Source organism: Desmodus rotundus, chromosome 10 (genome assembly GCF_022682495.2).
Source record: "Desmodus rotundus isolate HL8 chromosome 10, HLdesRot8A.1, whole genome shotgun sequence".
NCBI classification, from domain to species: Eukaryota; Metazoa; Chordata; class Mammalia; order Chiroptera; family Phyllostomidae; genus Desmodus; species Desmodus rotundus.
Window position 1 is genome coordinate 44092464 of NC_071396.1, and position 12720 is coordinate 44105183.

Consider the following 12720-nt stretch of genomic DNA (forward strand, 5'->3'; position numbering starts at 1 on the left):
TGTGAAAAATATAGAAGTCCTTCAACCAAAACAGTAAGACGGTGAGGGCAACAGAAACCGAAGTAAACTGAGAAATATATGGGGTCCACAGGTCAGAAGACATTTTATGAAGATGTTCGTTTCCTTCGAATAGTTGTATAATTTCAAGAACATCCCACTCAAAACTGTAATTGGGTGTGAGTTGATACTGGTCGTGAAATGCACTTGGAAGTGCAGTGATACAGAATAGTTAACATATTCTTGAAAAAGAACAAGGTAAGAACTTCCTCTTCCACAGGTCAGTATGTGTTAAATACTAAAGTAACTCCGACAACGCAGCGTTGGGGAATGGAGGAACAGACGGGCCGGTAAAACCATGCAGACTCCGGGATAAACGCAGGCGTAAAGGACAGCTGACTCCTGGAGAGACGGCACCGAGGGCGGAGGGCGGAAAGACAAAGGACTGAGCCTTTCAGGGAACGGTTTAGGGACTCTCTGCAGGTGGCAGAATGAAACTTGACCTCTGCCTCACACTGCACACGAAAATCTATTCCAGAGATATTTTAGAGCTAAATTTAAAAGGCAGGACAGTGAAGTATTTAAAAGATAATACAAATGTCTAGAGATCACATAAAAGTACCAACTGCAGAGGCAAAGAATGACGTATTTGCCTAAGTAACAAAACTTCAGTGAGAGACGCCATTAGGGGCATGACTGTCATAGTATCAAGGACTAAGGAGTCATATCCAGAATATAAAAAGAGTATCTCCAGATCGGGGAAGAAAAAAATAGACTCATAAGGGCATTTTGTAAAAGTAGAACTCAAATGGACCATATGAATACAAAAAGGAGCTCAACTCCACTAATAACCAGAGAATGAAATGAAAAACACAATAAAAAACCACAACATACCCATGAAAATGGCCAAAGTTAAAAAGACCACGAAGTACCAGTAGTCAGACCAGGTAAGCAGCTGCCAGGAGTCTTTGTCACCTGCTTTTCCCTGCTGTTCAGAGGCGGCGTTTGTATTTTCTGGAGCATGTCCCTTAGCAGCCCTGGAGAAAGCTGACTCTCATTAAGTATCCCAAATCCTAAGTTCAAATGTACAAACACTGTATTAGGAAATAGCTTCATTCATACTGACCATTCATTAATGCCCAAAGATTATCCAAATAGAATCTGTCTAAAATTCTGTATTTTCTGGTTGGAAATGCTTTGGTTTTGTTACCCCTGTGAAGGAGTCTCCTGGAACATTCCAATACGGGTTGCAGACCACCTGGAAAGATGGCTAAGACGTGACCTTGCTCTTACCTCTTTAAGGACAGTTACATTGTAGCATGGCGCCACCTGGCGGCTCCAGTGTAATTCTACCACCCTTTTTAGCCCCAGTTGTTTCTTCAAAGGAAAAGTGTTTCTGCTCTGAGCACCGGCCACCACTCCAAGCAGCCCCGAACCCTTGCCTCCCAGGTGTCAGCGCAAACCTACCTAGTCCTTCACAGCGCGATGAAGCACCTTTTCGTGCTTCCTGGACAATGTCCCCTCTTCCACAATTCTTTAGGTCTTTTCACACTTTTTCTAACAGGTGCTTTTTCTTTTGGCGTATACAAGTATTTCATATTTTCTGGCTACATCTTTCAAAGGGAATGCAAATTTCATGTGTGGACTCCCACATCTGGTCATGATGGAGAAAGCGGCACTTCGCCCTTCTGCCTTAAGTGACTAAAGCACTAGACAGAGTGTACAAACAAGCCGCCGAAGACACCAAGCATAAGGCGCTGAAGGACAGTAACCCGAGAACACGAGAAACAGAAAGACGTGAGGCCTTCTGCTGCTGCCTCCACGCCGTGTGCCAGGGAGCTGGTGTGGAGCTGAGGAGGCCAAGGTGGGACTTCAGGGCAGCAAAAATGGCCAGAATGCAATCTTCCACAGACTTCCCAAGAACGGACAAAGAGGGAACAATTTCCAGCTCCTTCCGTGAGTCCAGTTTTACATTAACACCAAATCTAACAAGGGCAGTACAGAAAGGGGATCTACAGACCATCTCTCTCGAACGAACACGATGGAAAAATCCTAAACAGAACATTACGAAATGCATCTGGAGGTAACATAAAAACAGCAGGCCGTGACCAAGCGGGGTTCGTTCTCGCAGACTGACGTGAGGTGGGTGGGGAGGGGTAACACTAGGAAAGGTAGCAATTAATTCACCACACTAACAGATAAAAGAAAAACAATTCTATCCTCTCAGTAGAGTCAAGAAAAGCATTTGACAAAACCCAATACCATAAACCCACTTAGCAAACACTAGTAAGAAGACCACCTACAAAAATCCTGTAACACCCATCTCCCTCCACAGGGAAATCTGAGAGCGGCCCCCTGAGGCCAGGGACACGGACAGGCCTTCCCCCTGACCACCAAGTCAGCACTGGGCTGGCGTTCCAATCTGGGCGGTAACGCAGGAAATGAAGTACAAAACGACTAGAAATAAATGAAAATCACCACGAGCAGATAATAAATCCAACAAGTGTCTACAAACTGCTAGAATAAATGAATTGAGCAAGGTTGCTAAATACAGGGTTATTATAAAACAATCGTACTTCAATATTCTTAGAGATAAAGAAGATAAAAAAAGACCTGTAAAAGCCACTTCACAAAAGAGAGTATCCAAGTGGCTGGCATTTGAAAGATGCTGAGATCATTAGTCATCGTGGATGTTAAAATTAAAGTCACAGTAAGACATCAGTGCATACTCACCAGAAGTCTGAAATCAGAAATGAAAAGCCAGTTTGTCCAAGACAACAGGGGCGTCCCTTCTGTGGCCTCTGGGACAACCAATCTCTCTCCATCTTTGTTTCTGCAGATGCTTCCGTCAGGCAGTCGGCGGGGCTTCCGCAGGTAGACGTGTGGACTGCCACATCCTCTAATCGTAGGTTCTGGGTCCTCGAACATCAAAGAGTAACGTGTATTAGTTTCCTAGGTGTGCTGTAACAAACTACCCAAAATTGAGTGGCTTAACAGAACAGGCCTGAAGTCCAAAGTCCTGCTGTCAGCAGGTGGTGCTTCCCTGGAGGCTCTAAGGAAGACTCTCCTCCCAGTCCCGTGGCGGCAGCACTCACTCACCTGTGGTTCGGTTGAGGCTCTGCTGTCTTCCTGGTCTTCACTCTTCCCCTCTCCTCCTCCTCCTCCTCCTCCATGTCAGTGCCAGGTGAGAACACTGGGGATAGGCTTAGGGCCCACCCACATGGCCCAAAGGAATCTCATCTCAGAACGCTTAATTGCATCTGAAAGACCCTTCTTTTCAAATGGAGTGACACTTCCAAGTTCCAGGGAGTAGGGCTTTGTAGTGAGATGTATGAGGGAATATGCAAGCACAGCTTCTGGAAAAACCTGTTCTGTTAATAAAAAGAGACACATTTGTGCCTCTTCCCCTTAGCCCTTCCTTCCTGGAACACCAGGGATGCCCTGGGTGTAAAGGCCAGATCTCTGAGAGGAACACTGACCGCATGTGGCCCCACAGTGTCAGCTGGCCCTAGACAGTCTGCCTGAGGTGGTTCTAAGAAAAGAACAAGCCCAACAGGGTTTAAGCCAGAGTTACTGGGTTTGTAATCAAACACACTTGTAAAAAACTAAGTATCTTGGTATTTTACAGATACAATAAAGTCAACTATAATTGGACCATTCAAATGTCTCTGAAGACTTAAAAACAGAGCCTCCTTCTTGAGTGACTGGGTACAGTTCTTTCATCTGCTTCCATAACATTTGCAATAAAGTGCAGAGAAGGTTCACATAGATTGTTTATTGATTTTACCAAGTATTAGTAGCTAGGGGAATAATAAATGGTATTTTTACATTCTGTTAACCAAAAATATAACAAATATTTACACTCAGTAAAAATACAAAAAGCATACAGAGGCACCGTCTTTCTAAAAGACATAAGTTTAAGAGGCATCGAAAACCAGGAGGCAGCATCGCTTGTTACCAGGTGACCCACAGCCCAGAACTCCCAGAACTGTGCGGGGGAAACTGCGGCTAGATCACCAGCACTGTGCGGGGCTGTTCTTCTCTTGCTGAAAACCACGTTTCACTTTAAAAGATAAAACATGACACTGTGCGCATCGAAACTGAAAAAGCCCAACAAAGAACCAGGGGAGCTGCAGATAAAATGGGGTCCAAGTCCACATTCGACAAGGTCCTGTGACACCTTTGTGAAGACTTGTTTCTCCCTTTGTTCTAGCCTTTAAGTTAATTCTAAAGGGATGTACATCTCCTTTAATATCACATTTTAGAAATTTAAAATATATCGGAATAACAATCATTGTTTTAAATACACAAGGAAACGTTCTCCCCTCTCTTCGAAGGGGAGAAAACACTTCACAGAAACCAGGCTTGTTTCTGGGAGCCCCAGGACACCGCCCACACTGGCCTGGAGGCTGTGCAGGAAGGTGACGCCCCATGACTGGCCACCCTTCTAGAGAACCATTTAAGGCCTTTTCTCCCCAAAGATCCTATTGAAAGTAATCATTTGGAGAAGAATCTTTTCATTACGATAAACTTCATGGAATAGGCGCTGGATTTATGGGCTCTGCAAACCTCTCGTCACAGAGAGATCGTGCTGCTTCGACAGTCCTGGCAGGTTCAGAGCTGCGGGGGAGTGAGGGCATGAGTCTCTTTGCTAGGAAGTTATAAAGTTATAAAATAAAAATTAAAAAAACATGAGGATTTAGAATTGGATCAAAAAAAAGATTAAGGCTTCTCTTTTCCTGTCACATGACAGAGAATGCAGGCATGCGCCATAACATATAACAATCAGAACTCCATGATTTTGTAAGGGACACATACTGTCACACTAAAAGCATCTGGCTTCGGTTCCTGATCATCGTGATTGGCTGATGCCAGTACTCACAGTTCAAGCCAGGTGAGACAAAGGCGGCTACGAGGTGCACATCCGACCCCACAGGCCTCCTGCGCGCAGTGCCAGAGGTTACTGACCCGACGCAGGACAAGTGGGTGAAGCCGTTTGGTCTGAAGGACCTGCCAAACAACACATCGTTCTGGAGTGGTGAGTGTTACATGGTGAGACTAAACACCTAGCCCTGATGAAGAGATGGTCACAGCAAAAATGTCTTTCGCTTTGGACATGAAGATAATAGTGTGTGAAGGAAAAATCTGTGACCAGAGGGTGGCCGTCTACAGGCCGAATCACTACAGTGTGACTTTCAAACCAGGACTTTCCGTCTGGGCTCCTTTCCCTTTGCATGGACCAGCCAGCAACCGGCCTCATTCTAACTCACCTGGGGCTCCTGTCTAAGGCTTAGGTTTCAGGTTAACATCCCTCTGCCCGGGGCAATTTTTCAGACATGCCCAAAAAGAGAAGACACAATCACTCTGATGAAAAAGATGGTACTGCCACCTACCACCTGGGGCTGCTTTATGATTCTGAAATGAAGGGGAGAGGCAGGACATAGGGACAGAGGCAGGGACGCAACAGCTAGGGAAGGAAGTCACGGCCAACTCAACCTTGCACACTCACACGGGGATAGCTACTCAGAAGTAAGCCTATTTTGGCTCCAAGTTGATCTGGGTAGTGCACATTAACGGCTTTGGTTTGGGTTTTTTTTTGTTTTTTGGTAGTGACAGAAGTTTATTAGCCTCTCACTGGCCTTTACACTAAAAAGCAAATTAAAAAAAATAGAGAAACAGAATACATTATATTTCATTTGTAAAAATGTGGAAAGTCTAGTTTGTCCACTAAACAATCAATGAAATTTCAAATAAACACGTAAGAGCGCCATGCCCAACAGGCTGTTAAAAAATATACTTCCTCTCAGGGGCTGGATTGGGAACCAAGAGAGAATCATTTCCATGATTCTAGCTCCTCTTCCTCCACACGATCTGAACCGATTATTTCCCTTGCTGAGCTGAGAGCTTCACTGCAGGCAGCCTGGCTGTGCGACCACAGTACCTGCAGCCTGGAGCTGCTGGGAGGGGGGAGGGTGTGGCAGAGCCCCGCCCAGAGCTAAAGTCGTCATCTTGGTCACACCACAGATGACCAGGCTTCTTTAAAAAAGAACTCCTATCTGAATTGAGAAAATTTTAGTTCTGGGTTTCTACAGAGTAGAACACTCTAGAACCCATTCCACTGACTGGGTTCATACTTTTAGCTAGATGCAGCATACCTTTCAGTTCAGAAAAAATTGGGATACATGTTATTTAACATAAAAATCTCTTTTAGAAATTATAATTGCCACCTCCTTCTCCGTGAGGCCGGAAACGAAGCCCTGCGGCAGCTGCACCGGCGGGACTGCTTTCCTGCCTCACGCCTCACCCACAAGGCTTCCCCTGCCGCCCACACGGAGATGCCACGCTGCGGTGGTGCAGCAGACGGCTCCAGGTCCGTACATATCAAGCGTGTCGACTTCCGGTTGGTCAGCCAGAGACAGTCTGTGGCCTCACACATAAACACCAACTAGTGAGAGCTCCAAGAGACAGACAAAACCTCAAACTTCAAATAATTTAAGTTACTTTTCAAATACACAGGAACAGCCCTGGTATTAGCAGACGTTTCGAATTTGTCCGGTAGCCCAAGCTATGGCTTGGAAATGCTACGACTATCTTAAAAATAGCTTGTTGAAGGAAAATCTACAGTGACACAGATACACGGGGGGGACTCTTGTGTTTGATCTGTTCTCGTAACTAGGGTCTCAAGGCAGGTTTGGTGTGCAAAGTGAGGGCACATCCAGGCACGACATCCGCAGCTGAGGAAACTGCGTGTGCAGGGATTAATGAGAGGCGGCCTGATCCAGGGCTTCGCCCAGGGCGCAGGGCTTGAAACCTGTGGGTGAGCAGCAGCAGCCAGCTGTCAGCCGGAACGGTCTGGGCTGCATGGGCAGTTCTGCCTGCTCCTTCCTCCATGACGTCCAGCTAGACTGCCGAAACCTGTTCATTTTCTGAAAACAGTAAACATGCACTTAAGTCGCAGATCAGCATATTCATGAAGGTCAACGATCTAGCTATCTGTTCCAAATTAGTCAATTTCCACAAAGAAACCATCTCAATGATCTGGACCAGGTCCAGGCTTTCTCATAGTGACACTTAGGAATTCTGATCACATTGAGAGCTGACATCAAACTGGAATTTCATAACGTCTTTTTACTTTATTACTCTGTTGTTTAAAAGGATAAAAATTTCACTTATTTTTAACAGAGCAAACCACAGCTGCAGAGTTAGTGGAGGGTTTTGCTACTAACTGGAACTGTATCAACAGCGTGATTACAGATGATTCTGCATTTCGATACTCCCAGTTTCCCGTTTCCAAGCGCTGGTGTAAAACAGGACTGAGGCTGAGTGGCCCCTTTCAAAATCATCCCATCACGCTGAGCCGCAGCGCATCACAGACAGGGCTACTCCGCGTTAGCTGGAAGGAGGGGACTGGGCACCCGGTCGAGCAGGCTACCCTCTTCCATTTAAAAAAAAAAAACCACCATCGTATTTAGGGACTTTTCTTTTAACAGAGATTTCTGAGGCATTTGAGAAAACATTACTGATTATCTAAAATAGTTGTTCAGCAATTCGTTTAAGAGCCGTTAAGGTAGTTTGTTGACATACCATCTGCTTCGCTATCTGCGTCAGCCACGTCTGCTAGTTTGGGATGGGACGGCTGTAAACCATGCCTTGGAGGCTGCGTTACAATCCTCGATGGAACACAGGCCACGGGCTTGCCACTGAGAGAAGCTGGTGGCAGTCTAGACAGGCTGTTCTGCATCATCTTTGACCTCTGCACAGCCACACTATAATCTGGAGGTTTTAGGTGTAGGTGGGGTCCTTCCTTCAGGTCCGCTAAAGAAATCCCCATGTATCCTGGAGGAGTGGGAGGTGGCTCTCTATACCTATCCTCCTTCTTGGGGGAGGTGACACAGTACACTGGCATGAAAAATAAGCAATGGACATGTTAATGAGAAGTAGAAGAAATAAAAACATACTGAAACTTATCACAACAAAATAAAACTTAAACACAAATGAATACACATTATTTCAATACAATGACAGATTAAAAATATTTTTTAAAAATTAATAATATTTAAACATGTTTTAAAAATACATAAATTACATTAGGTTTTATAAACATTAAATAGAATGAGCCCTGGCTGGTGTGGCTCAGTGGATTGAGCGCAGGCTGTGAACCAAAGGGTTGCCGGTTCAATTCCCAGTCAGGGCACATGCCTGGGTTGTGGGCCAGGTCCTCAGGGGGGGCCATGTGAGAGGCAACCACACATTGATGTTTCTCTCCCTCTCTCTCCCTCCCTTCCCCTCTAAATAAATAAGTAAAACTCTTAAAAATAAACATCAAATATAATGAGACAGAGCTAAAGGAGATGACAGATGACAAGATTCCTTCTGCAGGTCAGCCCTCACATCACAGACTGTGTGACAAGCTCCGCAAGGACTACCAGCCCCGAAGATATTGAGTCAGAAATGCTTTAAGAGCCCAGCCCGCCCTGGCTGGTGCGGCTCAGTGGATTGAGTGCAGGCTGGGAACCAAAGGGTGGCCAGTTTGATTCCCAGTCAGGGTGCAGTCTGGGTTGCGGACCCCAGCAGGACCCCACAGGGGCAGCAAAAGAGGCAACCATGCACTGATGTATCTCACTCCCTTTCTCCCTCTCCTCCTCTAAAAATAAACAAATCTTAAAAAAAAAAAAAAGAGTCCACCCCAAATATCTATCATTTGTTGACTGGATTTTTTTTAAAAAAAGCTCTCTCCTTATTTTTAAATCCTCACTCGAGAATATGTTTTACTGATTTTAGAAGGGGAGGGAGACAGAGAGAGACACAAAAAAGAAACATCCGTGCCAGAAAGAAACATCTATCAGTTGCCTCCCTTATGTACCCTGACCGGGAATTGAACCTGCAATCTAGGTCTGACCAGGAATCACGCCTGAACCTTCTGGAGCACTGGGCAACACTCCAATCAACTGAGCCACCCGGTCAGGGCTGTTGATTAAATTTTCATAGAAGCGACTCCTGGGCCCTGAGACAGAACTGCTGTTTTTGATGACTAAGTTGTCCCGGCATACCAACAACTTTAACTTTCCTGGTGTAGAGGAGCTAATTTGAGCTAATTCCTTTAAGAGACTTCTAACTTCTGCTTTGTGATTAAGTGAAGAAGAAAAAAACCCTAATTTTAGAAAATCCATCTTAAATTAAGTTTCTCTGATTTTCCATGGACGTTAAAAATAATGGTGACTTAAAATTCTTTTCTCTAAGTTTATAAACCCTGGAACAAAGGCAAAACTTCAAAGCACCAGAAAGAGGTTAAAGTAGAAGTTCCATGAAATTAAGACCAGTCTACAAAACCCACAGAACAAATGGCTCTGAATTCGATCATAAAGGTGACTTTCAGACCACAAATACCACCTATACCTGTATATGGGCAGAATAAATTAAAAAGGACCACTAACAATTCTAACATTACTTCTCCCTTTAGAGGATCAAGGTTGTCCATAATGAAATTTCTAGAACTCTTATCAGTAAAATTTGCATGGGTATCAAGGTCAGAAACAATTTCAGTTCCCATCTGTGGAGGACTGAACAAGGAGGGGTGGAGAGGATGCCAGAAGGAGGAAGATGAGCATGAAGAAGGTTCGAAGATTTCTGAACCCTATTACCCTAAATGGACAAGAGAGGGACTTTATGCCCTTGAACACTCCTGCTTACCTACCCACATCGTGGTTATTATCTACAAGGCTTCATTACAAAAATACTTGGGAATGAATGAATGAACTAAAAACCCACGCTAAAGTGCAATTTACAAATGTGCTATAGGTGAGCTATAGAAATCAGCATCTCTGCCTTTCACACTTTTAGTCATTTCAGTTGACATCACGAGTGTACTGTAGAATTAAGGGCTGATGATGGCTCTACTGATTCAAAGTGCCGTCGTCCACATAAACGGAAAAGCAGGGGCTACTCTACCCAAGCATTTACGCAATTCTAGGAGGAAAGGGAAAAATGTATTGATGGCCTGAATACTAAACAGACACACCCTGAGAGCTGGGTGGGGCTGGGATGGCAGCCACCAGCAGGAGCTGTGCTCCAGGAGGGTGCTCTGGAAAACGTGTTGCACTTCTTCCTCACCCGTCTTCTCGCGTGGACCACCTACACAGAGCGATGGTGGTCCACTCCACGCGTTTATGATGTGCCTCGGAGACTCATCCCTTTATTGCTTGGTATGGCAATGCAGTATTTCCTCAATGAACAGAAAGCTCTCTCAAACAAAGTAAGACAAATAAACTTGTCCCCTTAATTAAATACTTTCAAACCAGCCTTCTCATTTCAACAGGCATAAATTACCTGTCCCAAGCCCTTGAGGAATTATGAACGTTTAAAAAAGTAATTTGACGAGGGAAGAAAGAGGGGTTGATGTGACAGAAGGATATACGACAAAGAACATAGAACTCACCAATCAAGCCCTTTTCTGTACTTGAAGTGACAGTTTTATAAACCGGGTCGGTGCCGTCCTTCGGGTCGAAGCCTTCGGGTGAGTCAGTGGGGGCGCTCTCCAACGCCCTCCGCCTCACTGTCCCGTAGTTTGGTTCGAGCACGTCTGACAGAGAACTGGAGGAGGCCCAACTCTGTCTCACCTGATTGGTCTCGAGGCTGCCTTTACACTGGCCACAAGTTCTAGGGCAGCCTCTAGGGCAGGGATAGGGCTCACAGTCAGTGGGTTCAACTTCAGCAATGGGGCCATCCAAATGGGTGTGTCGGTAAGAGTTCAAAAAATCCCAGCCTTTTGGGTTTGGAAGGTTTTGGAAGTTGTCATGGGAACTGCTCGAGCAGGAAGTCCAGCTTCCACGACCACTATCAGCCGCATCCAGGATGATGTGCTCGTGGGAGATCTCGTCGCTGCTCACAGAGGACGAGACGGCTAAGCTCTTGATGAGGGAAGGCTTTGACACCGTCCACCTGGATTGGAGACACGAGTAGAAGTAATTTACCGGCTTACTGGAAAACGCTCTTCTGTCCACAGCAGGCACTACAGGCCTCGGACCACAACGTGTCCACACCAAAGTAACCCACGGGAGAAGAGCGGCCCTGCCACCCATCGGTCCTCACTGAACTTCCGCTGGCGTCAGTGTTAGTACTTGACTAGAGACATACACTGAGGAAATGGAAATACTTAGTGAGGTTCCCTCCAGAATTTGTCTTAAACTGATTGCGAACAAGAGTGAAAAACGATGTTTAAAATGAATAAAATTAAGTGCACATTTTTACGCTGGGTCAATGTAATGCTAGATTCTCTCGATGGGTGCAGAGTTAAGAATTCCAACCACAGGGGTGCACCTCTGAGGTTCTCCAACCACCTACTACCGTGTGTACTCTGTCACTGACAGCAGGGGTCCCCACACTGAGGCTCACCGGCCATTGCCAGCCAACAGCCTCACTCTGTATGGTCTGGAGCAAAGCATAGTTTTTACATTTTAAAAGACAATAAAGCTCTCCACAGAATTAGAGACAGAGACCATACACGCAGCCTGCAAAGCCTCAAATATTTAATATCTAGCCCTTCATCCCCCCTAAGTTTGTGAACCCTTGCTTTATAGTACAAAGCAGCAGCCAGCAAACATGAGCCCACGGTCAAGTCCAATCCTCTCCCAGTGTTTGTAAATTAAGTTTTATTGGGACAGTACATGCTCGTTTGTTTCCATGTCGTCGCAGGCTGTTCAGGCGAAACGGAGGTTGAGCAGCCGCAACAGACCTTATGTCCCGTAGAGCCTTGAACATTCACTAAGTTTCACAGGGAGTTTGACCCCTGCTCCAGAAAATCACAGTTTAGAAGCCTTTACAAATATGATGGCGATATTTGACCATATTTTACGTTTCTCATATTAAAGTATACCAGAGCTAACAATATTTATCAGCTTAGAATCCACTTTCTCAATGCCTAACGATTTCCATTTTCCATGACTCTGAATCGAAATAGAGTCGAACTCTTCTGATGGCTGGTAATTCCCTAAATCACTCTCTCAGAGAGGAAGGGTCAAGGATGCCCACTCCCCCAGCCTGTCCGCAGGGCGCAGAGGGCACCTCCCACCACACAGCCCTTTCACACAATTTCTAACCTGAGGGCCGGAATGCAAACATCACCCCCCACAGCAGTAACAATGTCCCTTTGACTTCTTACTGACGGAAAAGGTACCCGTGACGGAAAGTTACTTGAATGCAGTAATACTTAAAAAATGAGCACCCATTCATCTTTCAAAACAGCACTTATCCGCATGTTCAGTAGAGCGAAGGCACGCTTGGCCTTTGTATTCCAAGGACCTCCTTGCCAGCACCCCACGGGTAGGGGGTGCCCACTTGGCTCAGGTTCCGTGACAGGGACACAGGCGAGGGTGTTTACCCGGGGCCCAGCTGACTGTGGTCTCCCGTCCCCGAGGAGTGCTCTGTCTTTTCCAACGCCCCCGTGGACTCGGGGACCGTGAGCGCCTGGGAGGAACACCGTTCATCCTGCAGAGCTGCGGACATGGAGTCAGCCGAGCAATTGCTCACAATGCTGGACCGTGAAGAAATCTCGCTGTGGCTGGAGTCAGACAGGTTGTCAGATTTAGCTGACGGTGCAAGTGCATAACCTGAACGAGAGAAGGCAAGTGATCACACTCCAAAACGACAAACCAGGGGGCGGGTGTGGCCGGGGAGAGGGCCTGCCTCACCTGCCCCCACCATCCCAACCCAGCAGCAAATCCAGGA

General features: G+C 45.9%; 1 protein-coding gene across 7 annotated transcripts in view; it reads right to left on the reverse strand.

The window, feature by feature from the left end:
- RAPGEF6 (Rap guanine nucleotide exchange factor 6) overlaps nucleotides 1–12720 on the reverse strand; it is a 187858-nt gene that overhangs the window by 10753 nt on the left and 164385 nt on the right. For 6 of the 7 annotated variants that reach the window (XM_053912195.2, XM_053912196.2, XM_053912194.2 and 3 more), the window contains 4 exons: nucleotides 12374–12602; nucleotides 10433–10935; nucleotides 7582–7896; nucleotides 2731–6923 (listed from right to left, as the gene is read on the reverse strand). In XM_053912195.2, the coding sequence (XP_053768170.1) occupies nucleotides 6898–6923; nucleotides 7582–7896; nucleotides 10433–10935; nucleotides 12374–12602 (1073 nt within the window). In that variant the 3' untranslated portion in view covers nucleotides 2731–6897. Of the gene's footprint in view, nucleotides 1–891; nucleotides 6924–7581; nucleotides 7897–10432; nucleotides 10936–12373; nucleotides 12603–12720 lie in introns of all 7 variants that reach the window. The other variant, XM_053912193.2, reaches the window with a different exon arrangement.